This window comes from Zalophus californianus, chromosome 9, assembly GCF_009762305.2.
Source record: "Zalophus californianus isolate mZalCal1 chromosome 9, mZalCal1.pri.v2, whole genome shotgun sequence".
Taxonomy (NCBI): domain Eukaryota; kingdom Metazoa; phylum Chordata; class Mammalia; order Carnivora; family Otariidae; genus Zalophus; species Zalophus californianus.
This window is the reverse complement of record NC_045603.1, coordinates 119,343,401-119,364,560: the sequence shown is the minus strand read 5'-3', so window position 1 is coordinate 119,364,560 and position 21,160 is coordinate 119,343,401. Positions and strand designations below refer to the sequence as shown.

General features: G+C 44.3%; 1 protein-coding gene and 1 long non-coding RNA gene across 7 annotated transcripts in view; one reads left to right on the top strand and one right to left on the bottom strand.

Annotated features, from left to right (window-relative positions):
- PIP4K2A (phosphatidylinositol-5-phosphate 4-kinase type 2 alpha) overlaps positions 1-21,160 on the bottom strand; it is a 173,293-nt gene that overhangs the window by 12,147 nt on the left and 139,986 nt on the right. For all 6 annotated transcript variants that reach the window (XM_027592629.2, XM_027592631.2, XM_027592630.2 and 3 more), the window contains 2 exons: positions 19,037-19,075; positions 4,224-4,337 (listed from right to left, as the gene is read on the bottom strand). In XM_027592629.2, coding sequence (XP_027448430.1) covers positions 4,224-4,337; positions 19,037-19,075 — 153 coding nt within the window. The remainder of the gene's footprint in view (positions 1-4,223; positions 4,338-19,036; positions 19,076-21,160) is intronic.
- LOC113921688 overlaps positions 1-21,160 on the top strand; it is a 47,679-nt gene that overhangs the window by 19,616 nt on the left and 6,903 nt on the right. The window lies entirely within an intron of this gene.

Below are 21,160 nucleotides of genomic sequence, written 5' to 3'. Positions count from 1 at the left end.
ACACAGAGAGGGAAACGGAAGACCAAGGGCAGCAGAGTGGGGAAGAGCATAGGTTTTGCTGGTTAAGGGTGACCCCTTTATTCTTTAATTAAAGTACCATAATCCTTAAAAGAAAAAGAGTATAGGTTTGGGCGTCAGACGGGAGATTAAATCTTATTTCTCTCACTTAACTAGAGTCTGTGCCTTGACAATGAGTTCACCTCTCTGAGCCTCAGTTATTGTAACTATAAAATGGGATAATACCACTCGGCTCATGGGGGAGGGTAGAGAGGAGAAAGAGAGAGAATGTAGCTTAGGCAATGAAAACTGCCTTGCAGGTAACAATGGAGGCTGTGACCTAATTGCCCGTGTTGTTGCTACCGTAGAAGGCCTTCTTCATCAAATACGCACTTTAAACATGGAGACTGGCTCAAGTTTGGTAGGCCAAGAGGAGAAACGTGGAAAAGCCCAGAGATTCAGTAGCTCTTATCTTGACAAACTTAATTTTAAATCTCTTCGGAAGTAGAGCGGAATGAAATGTGGCAATAAACCCGAGATTCTTGTTAGAGAAAATTCCTGCTGGGTATCACAAAACGACCGAGGCCTGGAAGACTCCACGTTGAGGAGGGGAAGGAAAGGAGGGGAGGGGCTGAGGGCTGCACTGCTGGGGTTTGCCTCCAGCTGACATTAAGGAACTTAATACATACTTGCTCTATTTTCTGTTCATCCGTTTAAGCTTCTGACTCAGATTTACTGATTTTTTTTTTAAGTACGTAAGATTTCAAAGCATGACAATTTTTTCAATCTTTATAATCTTTAGGTCCCTCGCCTTTCCTCCTTTCCAACTTCTTAATCATTGTCTGCCAGACCTTTGGTCGGCTTCTTTTTTCCTCAGAATATCCCACCTAATCTGATTCCTTCATAAGTAATCCCTCTTTATGCCAAATCTTTGAGCTAGAATCTTTAAGATCTTTAATGAGCCCTGTCACAAACCCTTCTAGAAGACTATGTGGTAAGAGAGCCATTAATAAACTCTCCTTCACAACATTTAAAATTTATTTTTTTTTGCTAACTTTATTTGCTAACTTTTTTTTATTTTATTTTTTTTGTCTTTTGTTTTATTTGCTAACTTTATTAACACATTTGTTCTACTGAATTACCACCTCCTAACACATCTGCAATGCAGAATTAAAATTCCAACCAGCCCTATTTAACAGTTATCCCGTATCACTTGTTAAAAGTTATAATGATCCTCCTTTGGGGCGCTCATCAGGAAACAAAGTCTCAACTGTGTCCTCACAAACATTTTTAATTTGCGTTTTAGAGCAGTGCAGTTTAGGACAGTGGCCTCTGACAGCCCTCAAATCCCAGTCTGAATTTAGTAGCCGTGCGTCTTTGAGCAAATCACAGAGTCTCTGGGCTCAGTTTTCTCATCCGTCAGCACTCATCCTCCACAGTTGTTATGAATGAAAGAGAGAATGACTGCCTGGGACGGAGTTTAGGCTCTACCAGTGGGTCTGTCAATGTCGGCGGCACCATCCCCGCCCCCACCTCCACCCTCCCACCCATTTCCAAGGTTGTGGGCCCATAAACACGACAGCTGAGATGCCCTGTGGTAGGGGCTCTCCGACACCCCTGGGCTCCCAGCGTGAGCCAATGAGAGGAGGTGGGTGCCAACTCTCCACCATCCACTGTCATGATCGGAGCTGACAACATGCAGCCCAGAAGGCCAAAGTGATTTTCACTCTCCATAGAGCACTGTCTTTTGGAGAAAAGGGCTCACCAGTACGTAGTTATGTGCAAAGCTTTCTGAACTGAAATATTTTCAGGGTATATAAACAGCAGGATTTCGGTTGCAAAAAGAAAAAACAAAAGCAGATTCTCATGAAAATTCTTTTTGCTACAAAAATAGGTTACTTCTTGAGCTGTAATAAACTCATCTTTTACCTTGCATTAAGTAAAAGAGTTATCCCCACCCCTCACCAAAAAACTGTACTCTAACAGGCCAGTCAGCTAAATTAGAAAGCACAGTGTTAATGAAAAAACAAAACGAGATTAAATTCTAGTCTCATTTATCAAGATCAGATGTCAAGCCACTTCACCATAATTACCTGCTTAAAAATTTAATGATGCTTCTGCATGAATTTCAAAACTAAAGATACTTGTATCAGCCATTGAGAATTTTTTTTTTAATGAAAGAATGCTTTATGCCCTGCTTCAATTTCAACAAAACAGCTAAGTGCAAGAGCCCTGCATGGGATTAAACTATCCAAATCCTCTAATCAACGACATTATTAGAGACAACAAGAGGGCTGAGAGGATCCTTATGTAATTCATCTGTAAATTTGAACTGCTTCAGTTACATTATATCTGGAGTCTAAATATCCTAGTGGTACACAGCCAACAGAAAAAGGGAGGGAAACAATTTTTTTTTTTTTGGCAGATCGCACATAACCCTAAAGGATATTTACCATAATTGCTCAATTGGTATTATTCTCAAGATGAAAGATTTGCTGATTGATAAATAAAAACCCGAAAGTGAGTACGTCTACCTAGAGTACTTAGTTATCAGTTATATCAAGTTGACACCAAAGTATGGGAAATGCTTAATGTTTAACTAATACGTACTGTAACAATAATCACTGGCAACATTGGAAAAAAACGCTTGTTAATGAAAGACTGGAGAAAAAAAGGTTACATGATAAAAGCAAACACTTTCTTCTACTTTTCTTTTTAAGTAGACACTTGTATCCTTCACAAATAAACACTACTTAGGTTCTAATTGAAGTACATACACCAGGTAGGTTAAAAAAAAAAAGTAAACATTTTTTTATGAAAGTAATTCATGACCTAAAAATAGTTATGAACTCACTCGGTCAGTCTGGGTGTCTTTACAATGAAAGAGACGTCAGAACAGGAAAAAGGAAATTGAAACTGCTCTGTCCTCATGGGGGATACATTCAAATGCAAGACACTCATTCTTTGGCTCAAACCATTCTAATTATTTTTATTTAATGACATGAGGAAGAAAACTTTCCACTACAGCCTCTGAGTAGCAGAGCTGTACTGGTGTGGGGGGAACTGTATTTCGGAGTAAAAATATTTTTAAAAAAGTATACCACACTCACACATACAGACGAAGGAAAGGAACAGCTCAGAAAAACTTTGCTCAGTAACTGTCTACATTAGAATTCTCTTTGCAGGGTCTTGTAAACCTAACAAATCTCAAGAAAATCTTTTTTCCCCCCTGAATTAATTTCCAAAGGACTCATAAAAGGAAGTGCGACAAGGCTGTGATGCCTTTAAAATCAACAAAAGGATAGGGAAGAGTGTGTGTGTATATATATATATATATATATATATTAAAGATTTTATCTATTTGAGAGAGCGAGAAAGAGAGAGAGAGAGAGAGAGAGAGAGAGCACATGAGAGGGGGGAGGGTCAGAGGGAGAAGCAGACTCCCCGCCGAGCAGGGAGCCCGATGCGGGACTCGATCCCGGGACTCCAGGATCATGACCTGAGCCGAAGGCAGATGCTTAACCAACAGAGCCACCCGGGCGCCCCGGGAAGAGTATATTTTTTAATTCTTAAAATAACAGTTAAGCAAAACAGCCTCCCTCAGCCCTCTTTCACACACGGTATTTTGTGTCACAACCATCCCCCATGACGCTGGGGTGGCGACCAGCCTTGGCGCTTTCCCCACATGTAAGCCTTGGTGGCCTGATGACACCACTTTCACAGAGGCTGGTGGAAATGTTAAAGCACCAGGTGACCGGGGCTCTGTTTACTAACACCGAGATGTGGCTTAGACGAAGAAAACCCCAAATTCAAATAGTTAGTAAACATTTGTTTTTGAAACGTTTTGCTGTGTGACAGAATGTCATCGCTCGGCCTCACCCTCCCTCTGGTTGCCGCGGGCAGTCCATGTGAGCAGGCTGCAACCACACAGGCTCCCCACCGACCAGGAATGTGGCAAGCCGAGGGTGGGGACGCCCCGCAGGTGACATCAGGTGCTTTCCTTGGTCTGTCATCTAGAGGAAGGAGCTGCCTGCTGAAGCAGCACACTTCTCTCCTAAACCAGGTCACACAGGAGATGCACCTGTTTAGATGTGATGTTCGTAATGTACAATACGTATTTTTGCCTTGGTTGCAGATTTAAAATGGGCCGTTTAAGAAGCTTCTAAAAATCAAGAGTGGTGACATTTCTACGATGGGGCTGTCTTTGACGCTGATTTTTTTCTTACCTCAACATCCTTTTTCAGTTTTTCCAGGAACACCTTTTTGTTGTTGTCATCAATATAAATCTTTTGGCCCTCATTGATGAAATCATTATCCTTTAAAGTCGGCAGTTCTTTGGCCTAAAGCAGACGACAAAGGGAATGAAAGAAGTTTGAATAAAATCTAAGAAATATATGCCTTCCAACCCTGGAGGTTAAGTTTCCACCCCCGGAAATGGAGTGTGCCTCCCTCACCGCAGGCTTCTTACCCCAGGCAACAAAATGTGAGGTGGCTTGACTACCGCAAGGGGGCACCAGTGAGCTACGACCACTGGGAAGCATTCGCACTAGGAGTGGAGGGTCACCCGTACTCCATATTATGAAGTTTTGTAACAGATTTCATGGCGTAAACCTGACTGCTTTCTGAGATCCACTCTCTTACAAGAAGTCTTCTAAGTATAGAATTTGTATTCTTGGAATTCTTTGTCAGGAACCTTCAATTTTCTTACTGGTACAACCCAACTCCACACCCCTGACACTTTTTGGGTAGCCTTTGCTGGCTTCATGTCACAAATAACAGGTTAGCTTGTCTCAGAAAAGCACCATCCATAATCATATCTAATTTCTCAGTCAGGGAGAATAGGCAGCCAGAGGTTGGTCATCTGTCCCTTCTAAGCCTTCCTGGTCACCACCTCACCAAGAAGAAAATTCGGTTGGCATTTGGACCATGCCAAAGGAAAATGTCTTCTTTTAACATAAAACATACTAAGATGAACAGTTCTATCCTTTACAAATAAACAAGAAGGTGGTGAGCTGGCAACTACACTGTCCTTACGGTGACCGTCACAATGCAAAGTCATGCGTGATGATCGAAACATGGGTCACAAGCAGTAAAAAACTTGAGATTATGCTATAGGATAATATGGGCACATAATTTTGAAAGTGTGCATTCTTTTTTTTAAAAAAGATTTTATTTATTTGAGAGAGAGAAAGAGGGAGAGCGCATGAGAGGGAGGACGGTCAGAGGGAGAAACGGACTCCCTGCCGAGCAGGGAGCCCAATGCAGGACTCGATCCCGAGACTCCAGGATCATGACCCGAGCTGAAGGCAGTCGCTTAACCGACTGAGCCACCCAGGCGCCCGAAAGTATGCATTATTCTATTTAACTTCGCGCAACCTGCATTCTGGGAGAGTTGAAGACTAATCAAAACTCCTCCCCACTCCTGTCAGCTAATCATAGCTTATTTCTTCCAGCTGAAAGGAATTCAACATAAGACACCATCTTAGTACACCAATGAATGTCTGAATAGCTCTCTTTCCCATAAGTGTGGGCTAAATGAAAAAAAAGAAAATCCAAGGAAAGGACATATTCTCCTTACTGCTCTCCACACTGCCCACCCCCCTCCCCGCCCCCGTTATTCAGAGCAATAAAAGGAAACCCACTGCGGAGATCTACTGAACCACCTTTCAAATGCTTGAACTGCTCACTTTTTCTTCTACGTAAACTATTCACATCTGTCTGTACACACACGTATATGCACATATATTAGGCAATTCCAAATTTGTAGCTCTGCCATTCATTTTAACTTTGCAAAAATTTGAAGTCTTATAATTTTTAAAAAGATTTTATTTATTTGAGAGAGAGTGCACACACGAACGGGGGAGGGGCAGAGGGAGAAGCAGACTCCCCGCTGAGCAGGGAGCCCCATGAGAGGCTCGATCCCAGGACCCTGGGATCGTGATCTTAGCCAAAGGCAGACGCTTAACTGACTGAGCCACCCAGGTGCCCCAGAAGTTTGCAATTTTTAATTTGATAAAACTGCCAAAATAATTATCTTTACAAAGCAGTTATAGCAAAGATCAGAAATCCAAAGATTTGATTCAATTAGTTACCGAATGACAGTCATGTACAGAAATGCAAAAATGAATAGGTCAATATTTCTATTCTAAAGGAGTCTGTGATCTAGCTTGACAGAAAAACAGGAGAGCAAGTAAGTAAAAACAAACAGGCAGCATGAGTATGCAAAACAGATGGATAAATAATACCATTCTTGGGGGAGACTGATCTACTTTCAAATACTTCCATGCTGAGTCAGAGTTTTGAGGAAATAAAAACAATGCAGCTCTTCACAAAAACGACGGAGGCGCCTGGTAGACTGACTCCCTCAATTTTGTCATTAATAATTTAAAAATGTCATAAGTGTGACATAAAAACCCGTACGTGTGAAGACAGCACATTAACTTGAAATGTTTGAGTCAACCACACTCAACTCTCAGGTCCACTTTCAGCACAATTATAAACGTAACGCAGTTTCACAGCGAATGAAATGCAAGGATCTGAATTTTCACAAACCCAGAGGGCAGTGAGAAACACCGCCCCAAATACAAAATTGGAAGTGCCTTAGAAGAAAGGGTTGAAGCCCGATCTCCACACACACACAGACACACACACACACACGGAGGAGGGGATTCTCCAAGGGGACACCCTGGCTGTTGGTGTCTAACTGTGTGTGTTTGTGTGGGGGGTGACGGCGGCGTGTGTGGGTGGCAGTGGTAGGGATTAAGGTATCGGCCTCAACTCCACAACTCGCTTCATACGTGTAAGAGAAGAAGGGCAGAGGGATTTGGGGTTCTGTGGGAGCAAAGGAAACCTGAAGCCGGGGCTGTCAGAGCAGAGCCGAGGCAGTAAACGACACAGTGGAAAGGCGCTTGTAATTCCAGGCACATTCACGAAGATGCATGCCACTTCGGGTTCACCCCGGCAGGATTACCGCATGTGACAGGGAAAACTTAATCCTAGCTCATAAACCTCTGGGCACCCTCTGCTCTATTACTAAGCTCGCCTGTGAATTTCACAGGCACTAGGGACGCATTTAGATTGGATCAAGTTTTAAAAAGGGCAACCAGATTGGTTAAAAGACGTAAGGGCTTACCAAAAGGCTCAAGAGGCAAAGGCAGATCCTTAGCAGGGCAGCTGCTGTAGGAATCCAACACTGGTCCATGCATACCCACCCCTGAGTGTCTGTGAGGGGCAGAGTGTGTGGGAGCACCACCAGGGTGTTGGAGACGCAAATCCTGACGTTCCGGATCCTGGCTCCGCGCCCTACTTGCCAGGGCCCAGGCCAGGCTTCTGGACCTCTCCAGGCAGGGGCCTCAGGCGCCGGTCGGGGAACACGCCCCGCAGCACCAGCAGCTGTAGGTACTGTGCTAATAGGCATTTCACTTGCATCCATTCATTTAAATGCCTCGTCCTGTTTATTCTTCACAACAATCTTAACTATTACCCTTAGAGTCACACCGACAAACAAACTGAGTTCAGAGAGATTATGTAGGTTAACTAAGGTCTTAACTCTCACAGGCTGGCAAGCGCAACTAGGTAGCCAGTTCTCACGTGGAGACGGGAACCCAGGCTGCCTGATGCTTCGTCATTCGGCTGCGGTGGGTTGTTCCGAGAACTCCGCCGACACCCGTGTGACACACTTAGCTGGCGAGGGCCGCTTGTTGTCATTGCCACCGTCGATGTGAACTTTCAACGAACTGTATGGATTTAAAGCAGGTTGAGAGACTGCATACAAAACCTTTTCTTGAAAAAAAGAACTTTGTTCTTTTCTACCAAGAGCTAGGTGACACCGATAGTCACATGACAGTGATTCACGCTCAAGAAAACCTTACTGCTTAGCTTTTTAAAAAAATTTTAAATTTTAACTTCCAGTCAACAGAGTGTCATATTAGTTTCAGGTGTACGATAGAGTGATCCAACAATTCTGTACGTCACTCAGTGCTCATCATGGTAGGTGTACGCTTTCTCCCCATCACCTGTTTTCCCCATCCCCCCCATCCGCTAACTATCTGTTTGTTCTCTGTAGTGGAGTCTGTTTCTTGGTTTGTCTTTTTTCTTTTTTATTGCTTAGCTTTTAGAACAATTTCAATACATCCCTCTGATAATGAGAAGTATTTATATTTAAACGCATTTTTTTTTTAAGTGGAGAAAACTACTAGACTGTGAATTAATGAACTTATGCACTCTCGGTGTACATGGCCCACAAAGGTGAGGTCTGCAGAGCAGCATGGAAATAACTGCGGGTAGCAATGGAGTCCACCCTTTGCTTTGCAACACTGGATTATCTGCACTTGGGAGAGCTTTGAAAGCCTCGAAGCCACTGGTCTGGTTCTTTAATGGGTGTCTTTCATACCCTTTCTAGTTCAATGCAGAACCAGCCAGAGGGCGGAGGAAACCACCAGAGCTAAAGACATCAGCTCAGAATCGCTTCTTAACTGCGGACTCTCCGAGGCTGGCTCCCAGCCAGCGGTCAGCAACCTTTCTGAAGTGGTAGTAGGTTAAGTCTTTATTTATTCCCTCTGAATTAAGTTCTCCTGGCCAGTTTCGTGGAGACTGGGAGGCTCCGAGTGTGATGGGGGAATTGCAGTACCACACAAGGTGCTTGCTGGGAGGCGATGCCAAGAAAGACGAGCTCTATCACCCTTGCCCATCCCCCCTGCCCTGGGCCAGGACTCCTGCCTGGGGGCCTCTGGGAGCTGCTCCCAGGCCCTAGCCAGCCGAGGGAGGCTGTGTACAACCAAACTCAGAGTAGAGTCCAGGCAGAGTTACTTTCCCTTTGGAATGAGGTAATTCTATTGGGGTGGACTGGATGCAAAATGACATTCACCTCTACTAATGCAACATATAAGCGCACAACGGTAGCCAAAGGCATAAGCAGACACCATTCCCCTTGCCACCTATCCATCGTGTGGATAAAATTAGCAGGATGCATATCCCTCACATTCCTGCGGGGTGATGCCAGACCCCAGGTCCATTTGGCAGGGCCCAGCATGGGACACAGACTGAAGTGTCAGGTTCTGAGCACAAACTGGATCCAAGCTGCCGGGGTTACAGCTCAACTCCTCCGATTATTAGCTGTGCGGCTTTGAGCCAGTTACTTGACCTCTCTGTGACTTGGTTTCCTCTTTAAATAGCAAACAGCACTGCTGTGAGCATTACTTGAGTTCATACGCCTATAAAGCTTAGGGCAGTGCTTCCCACGTGGAGGGTTATATACAAACATCATCGTCAGTGTTATTTGTTGGTCATATTCTCAAGTATGGCTTGTGTAGCCAGAGAAAAACTCATTGCTGATAAATCCAGAGCAAGATTTTTAAAAAGTTTGGCATATTTAACATTTTTATACTAGCTGTGATGTTCTGAACCAGCTGTTTAATCTGTCCCTCACGAGTCTATACCCTTCATTAATAAGAAACATACTATGTAACAATATTGGTCATGGTCAGAAATGGTTTATGTGTAACTCAACACAAATGAACATGACCCTGAGAGTCAGGATATACACCCCACTGTGTCAGAAGATAATGTGTGTGAAGATAACGGTCAGCAACCTTTCTGATGTGGTAGTATAACCACTGAGGATAACCTGAAGATAACCAACACGTGGATATTTTACATGTATAAATGCTTTTGAATATAAGTAATAACTTATTATGCCCTTGGGTTCAATAAAAGACATAAGTGATCTCTAAGGACAGATTTGGCCAGGGCTTTGAGATTAAAAAAAAGGAAAAAGTATGCAGAACTAACAACGACAAAGTTTAGAACTCTCAGTTTTAGAAATGAACATGTGCTTCTGTGGCCAGAAATTTCAGATCCCGGGAGGGGATTTTTTTTTTTTTTTTTAAATTCAAGACCTACTGTACACGTGTGTTCTGGTACTTGTTGCCATAAAAGCGATGCCACTATTGTTGTGACATAACCTCTTTATTATGCTAATGCAAATCACTAATTATGTGTCAAGCTGAAATTGAAGGGGACGGGACTCGTGTGCACCTATATAAGCACTAAATATTGGAAATGACGGTTTCAAAACTTGTCATGAACAAGTTGAAACTATGGGAAATTAAAACAGTTGTAATGACTCAGACAAGAAGGCAAAGGGTAGAAAGGAGATTAACAAAACAAAACAAAACAAGGTATTAGAACTGCCCTTCTAATATAAAAATAGTTAGCACTTTTAATAAAAACTTTAAGATTCCAAATTAGTAAAAATTTTGCAGATTCTCTGAAAACAAATCCAAAAATAAATGTTTAGCAAAAGAACTTACATTTTGTTTCAGATGGAAGTTAACCTGTTGGTTATATATAAGTATTTACCTACTTCACTAAGGGCTCTGTGATGTGATATATGACTGCTGTCATGTGCGTGGAGTTTAGTAATACTGCCTATGTTAAGGGCTAGTAAAGCCAGAGAAATGACATAGAAGTCTTATTTTATGAGAATAAAAAATCAAATTATCTCTTAGAGGATTCAGAAAGAATTTTTTAAAAAAATCACAAATACTTGAAATCTGTATTCAGAGTCAAAAACGTACCTTCATATACACAGAATTCAAATGAAAATGATACTAGGTTTTATCATTGTGCTACAATTAAATTATACTAAGAGTCTATTGTATTTTATATTGCCACTACCAATAGGAAACTAAAAAATACATGTATACTCAAAATGCACAGAGCCAAAATTTACATAATACAGAGCCACGTTTTATTTTTGTCTGGACGGAAACCCTAACAGGAAAATGGAACGTACTCCTGTCACACTTGTGTTTAATGCAAACAGGATTTTGGCACCAGAAGGTTTCAATGCAAAGGATAATGCATAGCATAGTTCTCTGTGATTAAAGGACTTGTATATACTTCAGAAAGAAATGAATTTTTGTTCGATGTGCTCATTTGGCAACCCATTTTTAAAGTCTAATTGTAAGCCTTGATGTCAAAGATTGCCGCCTGGTGTCCCTTTGATGGGCTGTATTGTCACACTTAGAGCTGAATACACAACATAAAAACGTACTAATTATTGTCTCATATTGGGGACTGCTTATTTTCCTGATTTATTTGTTATTCCAAGCTCACCTAAATGAAAATTAAAAGAAAGAATAAAACCCCCTTCAGCAGGCTTTCCAAAACACTTCATAAAAATCAGTCTGTGAGGCTGAAAATATACTCTCCAGAAATATTTCTGTGAGGGAGAGAATTTTAGGTAATCCTTACTTTGGAGCTAGGATAAAGATAATTTGATTGAGTAACATCATATATGTGGTATCAATTTTAGGGTAATAAGAGATGTTAGAGATTTATAATAAAATCAGTTCTGCTTCTCAAAACATCCAAGCCACAAATTTGATACACAAAAAGGCAAACTAGTGAATATGGGTAGAGTTCATACAGAAGTAGCAAAGATAACAGGTGCTTTCTCACAAAAAGTGCATGTAACAACCTTCTTTAACTAAGTGGAATGTCTATGCAAGTTCATGGCTTGGAAAATGATCCAACAGCTCATTACTACCTTGTAATTTCCACAGTGAGAGTGGATACATTTGTGACCAGCATCTGCATGTGAAAGGTTCATTTTTACTTTGAACTTGTCTATGTGTAAATGTAGAAAGAGAATATACTTCAACACACTTGTGAAACCGGGCTGCAATTAAGTCGCACAAAATCGGGGAAGCCCCAGTGTTATTTTGCCGCTTAGAACTCTGCTGGGGCGGGCAGTGCCCAGCTGTTGGTTATTTATTTTCCCTAAGATTTTCAAGCTAATATTTAAAATGTGAAATATGCTGCTTTTCAAATATTGTCATACTTTCCAAAATGTAATGGCCCTTTAACTCTAAGTGGTCAGTATCAATGGGGACAGTTTGGTTTTCCTCCACGGGCTGTGACGTCACAGTTACCCTGCATGCAGGACCCACAAAATAGGTTGTTACGATCTGACTGGAAGATTCTGTTGTACGGATGCTGATGTTGATAAGAAACCTCAGAGTCTGAAAACTTAAGAAATTAGCAAGTACTATACGGTTTCTGGTTTAATACTAACCTGGTGAACATCACAATTTTATTATTTTATTTTAGTCTTACTTTTTTTAGAGAGGGGATGGGGGTGGAGAGAGAATCTTTAGCAGACTTCCTGCCCAGCACAGAGCCTGACGCCGGGTTCGATCTCCCCACCGTGAGATCATGACCTGAGCTGAAATCAAGAGTCCGACGTTTAACCGACTGAGCCACCCAGGCGCCCCCACAATTTTATTATTTTAAAAAGCATGCATCTGCAGCCCCTTGGCTTAAATTCAGGCCGCATTCTAAATTTTGAAGTTTTCTTTCCACCCCGACTCTTTCTGGAACCAACTGAATAAGAGTTGTCGGCTTAAAAAAAAAAAAAAAATCCCCATATCTAACAGCACTGCTCCTTGTGTGCTTGGGGTGGATACCAGGGGTTGACTTCATCCCAGAGACATAAAAATGAACTGAAGGCAACTGAGAGTTTCCACGCCACTGGAAGCCAGACGGGTTTGAGGGCTTTAATGCTGTCGCCTGGGAGGTGCTCCCAAGAGCCACTGCATGTTACCCCCTCTTTTTCATGTGCCACTCTTAGCAAATTCCAAATGAGTTGAATCTTAAAAACTCCACTTCCCAGACTAACCCCTATGGTTTACATTATAGGGTTCTTAAGGCTTGCCCCGACATCCGTTGATATGATATGACAGTTCCAAACATTCTTCCCAGGAGTCTTCGCAATCACCTTTGCCCATACCTGGAACAGACAGGATTTGAGTGACTGTCAAGTCCAGGACTTCTCAAAGTCCAGTCCCCTGCTGGTCTGCACCTCCGCAGGAGGGAAGAGCTTTGTTTGAAACAAGAGAGACTGACGCTCAAGCAGGAGAACCAGTGATACAATCACGTCTTTTCATCTTATGAAGGATGACAAGGTGAAATGATTTATCCCCAACCCCCGACCTTCCACTGAGGCCAGAGCAGGGGCTGGGACTCTGCTCCACGACTGCTGTTTGGGGCCCCTCCCCGAGAAGCCCCCTTTATAAAACAGCTCTGGGCCACGAGGCAGATGTTACCCGCGTTGCCTTTAACTTAAGGTCTGAGGAACAGGCCCTGCTTCTGCCCCGACGGGAAGCTATTCCTTGCACTGTGGGGGCTGGAATCGGCGTTTCTAGCGCCGGCTGGCAAAGGGAAGTGATTCGCTTCCATCTGGGAAGAAACGGGATTTTACAGAAGAAGGTTCAAGCATGAGTTGAGTTTGGGGCGTAAAAGCTGCGATCACCTCGTTTTTAACTGATCATCAGCTGACGGCGGGAAGATTCCCGGGGTGGGGGGCCGGGGACAGGACACGCCGCTGTGCTTGTGTCCCTTATTGTCCCAGCAGCTTTGTCACCTTGCCTTTAACTGCATCCCAAAGAGCCTGCGAGAGGGCTTCATTAATTGCAATTTGTTACCATTTAAAGATCACAAAAGAAATGCTGAAAACTGGTTTGGGAAAGCACTTCTCGATGTAAGGGTATTAATGATCAATTCTCCCGAACCTTCGCTCCGTAATAGGTAAAATGTCCGAGACGGTGACAGTCACTTAATTGCTAGTGCAATTCACAATGCCTAAGAACGGACAAGGCGGCTTTCTGCGGCTCACTAGCCACGCGTCAACAACGATCATCGCCGACAGTCACACAAACGCCGAGCCCACGGCAGCTGTTTCCTGTCACGTGGCTCCCACGCGTCAACAACGATCATCGCCGACAGTCACACAAACGCCGAGCCCGCGGCAGCTGTTTCCTGTCACGTGGCTCCCACGCGTCAACAACGATCATCGCCGACAGTCACACAAACGCCGAGCCCACGGCAGCTGTTTCCTGTCACGTGGCTCCCACGCGTCAACAACGATCATCGCCAACAGTCACACAAACGCCGGTCCCGCGGCAGCTGTTTCCTGTCACGTGGCTCCCACGCGTCAACGATTATCGCCGACAGTCACACAAACGCCGATTCTGCTGCATGTCACGTGGCTCCCAAGGAGCAGCTTAGATGTTAAAAGGAATCTTCGTCTAGTGACCCAGTGAGTCCATTACACAGGCTCTGCTTTACCTCATAAAATCAGACACGAGTTTTGAGGAGAAGTGTGCAGAACGATGAACAAAATGCGTATTTGTGTAACTCCCCAGGACTGTCTCTCTCGAGAACCTGGAATCTTTAAAGAGTCAGGTCAAATCCCCCAGAAATCAAGTGAGTCTGGTTATGTTTTCTTTTACTTCCCGGGGCTCCCTGCTGCGTCGCTTGCTTGCTGGCGGCATGCTAAGACTCCTTTGTAAAAAGCAGCCTGCTCAGCTATAATTACTAATTTGATGTCACAGTGGAATCGCGGCGCAGCTGTGGAAAGATCGACCACCAGGGAGATTCGCGTTTCTCTGTCTCATTTGGAGGCGGCTAAACTGCTGGAGCCATGAATGGAAGATGCCCTTCCATTAAAAAGGAAAGAATTAAGGAATAAAACAAGTCATAGCAGCTGTCAGAATTTGACAATGGTTTTAAAAATGAAAAAAAAAAAACACTTTTTTTTTTTTTAATTCAAGACCTCTGTACATGTGTGTTCTGGTACTTGTTGCCATAAAAGTGATGCCACTATTGTTGCGACATAACCTCTTTATTATGCTAATGCAAGTCACACTAATTATGTGTCAAGCTGAAATCGAAGGGGACGGGACTCGTGTGCACCTATATAAGCACTAAATATTTGAAATGATGGTTTCAAAACTTGTCATGAACAAGTTGAAAGTATGGGAAATTAAAACAGTTGTAATGACTCAGACGAAAGGAAGATTCACAATTGAGATGACTAATTAAGCCATGTCAGTGGAGATTCTTTATGAAAATTATCCTTTGCACCATGACAATCATTTCTTACAGAACACAGTTGCCCAGGGATAGCAATGAAAAGATTCTTGGCAGATCGTGGGATTTCATTCATAAAAGGCGAAAATGTAGAAAATAAGTATTTTTAGCCTTAAGAGTGATTGTTTTGATAACATTTATGGTTTTATTGGTGAGGACAAAGAATAGCATGCTTTCTTGGAAGAGGAAAAATGTTAACTGCTCATGGAAAGAACACCTGAAAATTGACAGAAAGAGAAAGGCAAAGATATTTTTTGGAACTTAAAAACTTAAAAAACCCCAATGTTTTTAAGAGTTCAGCACCATTATATACATTTCATTTATTTTTACGTATTACAGTTTAGTGACTGTTACCTCAGCTGCGGTCAGATTATAAACAAACTGCCTATCAGAGCCATGATGCCCTCCTACCCACGCAGGCAGGCGGAGTCTCCATCGATTACACATTCTAATGACTTTTACTTCCTCATCTATGAGGTATTTCCTCTTGGCCCTGCCCCACGAGCACCTCTAAACTAGAAGGGCAGGTGGGTGGCCTTTTGGAGCGGCTCCTTCTGGAAGCAGATCTATCACGAGCCTTGAGCTCCAAAGGAAGCAGAGAGCACTGGATTCTTCCTCAGGGCAATGGCGTAGATAACTTTAATGTTTACCCGGTCACGACAGTGACGTCAACTGTAGTTACAAAAATGCCGAAAACTCAAATGGAGGAAATGTGAATTGGCTGTTTTGCCAACACGGTAGGAAAAGAAACGATTTATTTCACGACTTTTGAAAATTTTTAAATCAAGACTCAGAATGAACGGCTCTCGTACCATATTTAACTCCAAAACATTGTTTTTGTCAATGCAGGGAATGCTTCATGATTCACGGTATTGCTATGAATTTTTGGTAACAGGCCCTTTAAAAAAAGGAGATTGAGAAGTGCCAGTCATTCAGAGGGTAACAGCACCGTGGTCAGAAACGTGAGCCCTGGGCTGGAAGCCTGACTCCATCACGTCCTAAGTGGGGGGCTCTGGACAGGTTACCAAACCTGTCTGTGAAGTAACCTCATTTACTCAAAGGAAGTAATAATGGCTCCAACCTCGTAAGATGTTTGGAAGGATGACATGACTTGATTCACGTAAAATGTAAAACACTGGCACGTAGTATACACTCAACAAATGTCAGATATTACTATTGACCTTTCTAAATCCCAAGACATCACAATTAACAGTAAAAAAAAAAAAAAAAACCCAGATGAAGGTAAGGTTTCACCTCTGCCACTGACTATGTGAAAGAGCATGGGAACTGAAGCTCATGGGTCTCCCATCTGTCACGGTGTGAGGTGGGGAAGGTCCTTCCCATTGCTGACTTCTCTAAGCCCACCTCCAGGGGAGATGTTTTGAGGAACAATTCAGTACAGGATAAAAGCATCCTCAGTAGACTCCTCAGAAAAGTGGGTTTCTATTAGACAAATTCTATAATTTCATTCTTTGCACAGAAACCTATACCCACAAAGGGCTCAGCATTTTTGGTGAGGCGGGCAGTGGAAATGGGGTGGATGCCATGGGTTTCTGGAAAGTGTGTGGTCCTACAGGCAGAGCAGTGAGGGGAGGGATAGGCAACTGGATGGTCTGCTTCTGATGAAATAGTACAGCCTCAAGGATGTCAAATATTTGTGGCTTTCCTTCATACATGGACTCACTTTATGATTTCGGCTTCAGTAGCAACCACCCCATGGCCTCTGTCTTTCTTGGCACTGTTTATTGTCAGAGTGGACCATGCCCCGGGTGATCAAACCTGAAATAATGAAAAGGAACAGAGTGGGGGGAAAAGGGTGGGGTCTACCAGCAATAGTCTCGAGGGACTTGGGAACAAAGTAAACACAGAGCCACCAGCGTGGAGTAGTGAATGTCATCACTACCATAGTTCTTACTCAGGGGCTGGCTTCTTGTTATGATGCCGAAAAGTCTGTGTGGCTCCTCAAACAATCCAGATATTTTCTCCTAGGAGAAAATCCCAATCCTACTAAACCTCTGAGTTTCTCAGGGACTAAAACCTAAATACCCGCTAGGGTCTTGGGCACTTGGACGAAATGTTTAGTCATAGAAACATGGAAGCCAGCAGTCCATTGTTTCTGCTTCTTTTGGCCAAAGCTGGTGCCTTCAGGGTGATTTATGTGGAGATCAGAAGTGGAAAAATATATTCACTAGTGCATAGTAAGAATACAAACGGTCAGAGAAGAATCTGCCATTTCCTTTTCCGTTCCTCACTTCGTCCCCCGCTGTGACCCGGCTTCTGCTCCACCCACTGCCATGGACAAGGTCACCGGAGAGTTCCCTGGTGGTAAGTCCATTGGATAATTCTCAGTCCTCATCCTACCTGGCCTTGCAGAAGTATCTGATTCTGGGACAGTTCTCTTCCTCTGGTCTCTAGGATACAACTAGAGGGCAAGTCTCCGAAGACCAGGGGCATTTTTCAAGGCAGTATTTCTCACAATGCTTGGAGAAATGCTTGCTCACAAGAGATACTCCCTAAATGTCTGAACAGATGACCCAAACTTTCCTGGCTCGTCTGCTCATCTCCTGTCTCTTTGGCTGATCCTCTGCAGGACTGTCTCCTTTCACCCACTCCTTAAATGATGAAGTTCTTCTGGGCTGGTTCTGGACATACTTCTCTTCTATTCCGTACACTCATCCTGGGTGGCCTCAGCTACCTCCCTGTCTTGGCTGCTCATCCTTCCTGTGAGGTTTTCCAAGCCCTTTTTTCCCCAGCTGAAACCTCCCTGGAGCCTCTCGTGTCTACTGACCACCTCTGTTCTAGGGCGTCCTTCCGCTCGGCTCTCTCTTTCAGTGGAACCAACACACTCCCGCTGTCTGAACCAGACCCACAGGAGTCCTCCTGAACCCCACCCTCCCTCCACACACACACTCCCTGGCACTGTTTGCCTCCCACATCAAACCTCTGGCTTCTGTGGCTTCTTCCTAAATCTCCCTATAACCTTTCCTCCCTTCCACCATCCCAGCTCCGGCTACCACTCTATCAGAGCTATTCCAACAGCCTTTCCAAGTGGTGCAGCTTATGTCACCCTTCAGCTAAAGCGCCGGGTGCCCCGCTCTGTCCCCCTGCCCCCACTGAGTCAGTGCTACATGCTCCCTGTTAAACCGCTTATCACATGATAACTGTCATTTCCTATTTTAATGTCTGTGTTGCCTGCTAGGTGCTTATTTTAGCCCCTGAAGCTAGGATGGTAGCCATGAAAAAATTCACAAATGCTTCTGAATGAGTAAAGAAAAGTAGATTCCCAAAATGTAAAATTCAAATCAAGACAGGATGAGAACATTCTAAAATCGTAATTTAAAATCCTGAGCCCCGCTTTCAACGGTTTGGTCAAAAAACTTCCCCAGGTGACGAGGGGGGGTAACTGAGTGTATAGAGGTACCTTTCGTATAAGCAAATGTCGATTTGGGTCAGTTTCGATTGCCACACAGAAAGCTACTTCCCAAACTCTTAAACTGATTCAAGTCGAATCTGTCTATAGTCTTGCATAATAAACCAAACGTGGTTCAAATATTACCTGCTGTCCAGTGACTCAGGAAAATATAAGATATAATCTCCACATCCCTAATTCTTTAAGTCAAAAGCACTCTAATCCTATCTTAGAGCTGGAAAGGAGTCTGAAGCTCATCTGAGCCAACCTTTTCCAGGTGAAACTGAAGCTCAACGCGCTCATTTTACAGGGGACCAACCAGGGCTCAGAGAGGCATGGAAAGGACTGGAGCTCCCAGCCGCCAGTCAGGGGGAGAGGGGGGGTTAGGACCCTGGCTACTGGGCTGTAGCTGCATCTGGATCCTAAGTAACCACACAGATGGCTGTGCTTTCAGGGCTATGTTGCAAATGAACCATTTCTTTCAGCCACACTTAGAACTAACAGAACTACTTCATTGCCCAACAAAGAGTGTGGGGCAGCTAATCTGAGGAAGACAGCGGAGGCAGGAGACTTCTCAGGTCAGTGACGTGCTTCTCACTGGCATGGTGGAGGGGAGACGGAAGAATCGCAGTGGAAGGCAGGAGAGAAAGAGTGGATGTAAGGAGGGGACGGCGGTGGGAATATCAGGGTACTCACCTTTTCCTTGTCGCTGGCTTCTCTAGCCACTGTAGAGCCCTGAAACACAAAGACCGTCATGAAAACACGCACATGGGAGGCATCAGGCTTCACACCTGTAAGAGATGCAAGTGTGCCCGGCCAGAGCGCAGAAATAAACGAGCACCCACTCCGCTCTGGAGCCGCGCCCTGAGTGAGCTCTGTCCCCTCCCTGGTCACAACTCCGCCCCGTGGGCACTCCCCACTCTGTAGACATTCCTACCGGCTCGTCTCCAACCCTCTCCCTAGCTTGTCACCTGAGCTGGATTCTCCCTGGTTCTTGTCCCCCTGCTGGAAATCAGAAAACCTGACAATCACTTGAACAGTAACATTTTTTTTAAACGATTTTTTTTTTTAAAAGAGAGAGAACATGAAATGGGCGGGGGAAGGGCAGAGGGAGAGGGAGAGGGAGAGAGAGAATCTTAAGCAGGCTCCACACCCAGCACAGAGCCTGAACAGGGGCTTGATCTCACGACCCTGAGATCATGACCTGAGCCGAAACCAAGAGTCAGACGCTTAACCGACTGAGCCACCCAGGCGCCCTTTGAATGATAACTTATTACCGCCAGATCAAAACCATGCTCTGGGGGCACCTGGGTGGTTCAGTCTGTTAAGCAGCTGCCTTCAGCTCGGGTCGTGATCCTGGGGTCTTAGGATCAAGCCCCACATCTGGCTCCCTGCTCAGCAGAGAACCTGTTTCTCCCTCTCCATCTGCCTGCCACTCTGCCTACTTGTGCTCTCTCTCTCTCTCTCTGTCTAATAAATAAATAAAATCTTAAAAACAAAACAAAACAAAAAAAACAAAAAACCATGCTCTGCTTCTTGCCTCGATTGCCAGAAATGGTTGGTCTTACATCTTCAAAGGTGGTGTGGGCTACTCATGGCTGCAGTAGCCACTGGGGCATTAAATGCCTCCTTCCCCACGTTACGTCTTCCACATGTGGGCCCATCCTAGCCCCTCTGCCTGCCCTTCGCCCCTGTTTCAGAGTTACTGATGGACATGTTGTCCTCACTACTCTGAGTAAGACCCTGTGGATCCTTCCTGTCCCCCTTCACTCTGGGAATCCCTTCACACATATTTACTTGCACCCCCTTTGTGCCAGGCCCTAGGCTGAGCATAAAGGTATCAAGGGAAAGAAAAGACAGTTCTTGATCTCTGCAATTCTACTCTGCCGCACTGGTTTGCAAAGCCACGCCTCAGAGCTCTGGGGCTGTCCGAGAAGACCCAAGCCCACCCAGATGCCAACGGGGGCGTGCGGTAGAGCTCAAGAAGAGAAACTTCCCCTTGTTTGTGGAAGATGTTAACGCAAAAGAAAAGCTAGCTTGCAGATGGCCAGTGAATTCCTAGCGATGTCAATACAACAAGAACAATTTCTTCGTGCTCCTCAGGGGACTGCTGCAGTATCTCACACAGCAATGCCTGGCATTTCCCAAGTAAATGGTTGGACAAGGATCACGACCACTTCACTGCTCTCCCTTCCCCCGTGGCACTGGCCACCCAGGCAAGGCCAGGTCAGCAGTGACGCGCTTCTCCGACCACCTCTTATATGGGCGTTTATTGCCCTGGAAGCCATGCATTAGAGGATTGTGGAGAGTCCCCCTCCCCCGCCCCGGATCAAAGCTACATCCCCCTGGTGGTCAGCATTCCCAGGTCGGCGGACGTCGGAGAAGCTGCTATCAGCCCATGGGAAATGCTCCGAGTTTCTGGGGGAGCATCGGAGGAGCACAAAGCTGACCCACGAAATGATGAGGGACAATGTGAATTGTTTGTGAAGGAAAACGTGTGGTCCCGCTGCACAAACCCAGCAGCTACCACTTGTAATGGTCCGTTTTCCTGTTTTTTTTTTTTGTTTTTTTTTTTTTTTTTAGGGATTCTTGAATACAGACCACAAAGAGCTTCCTTTACACACTGATTTCTAACAAAGAATGTTCCCAAATTAAAAAAAAAAAAAAAAACACGGGATATTTGCAATATTTGAGCACTGTCTATGCTCCTGGTCAGAGGAAGAAACTACTTATTCCTCTTTGTATCTTTAGCCGAGTTTCTGGTCTGTGTATGTGTGTGTGTGTCTTCCCTCCTGCAGTAAAATTTACCCTGCTTCTGAT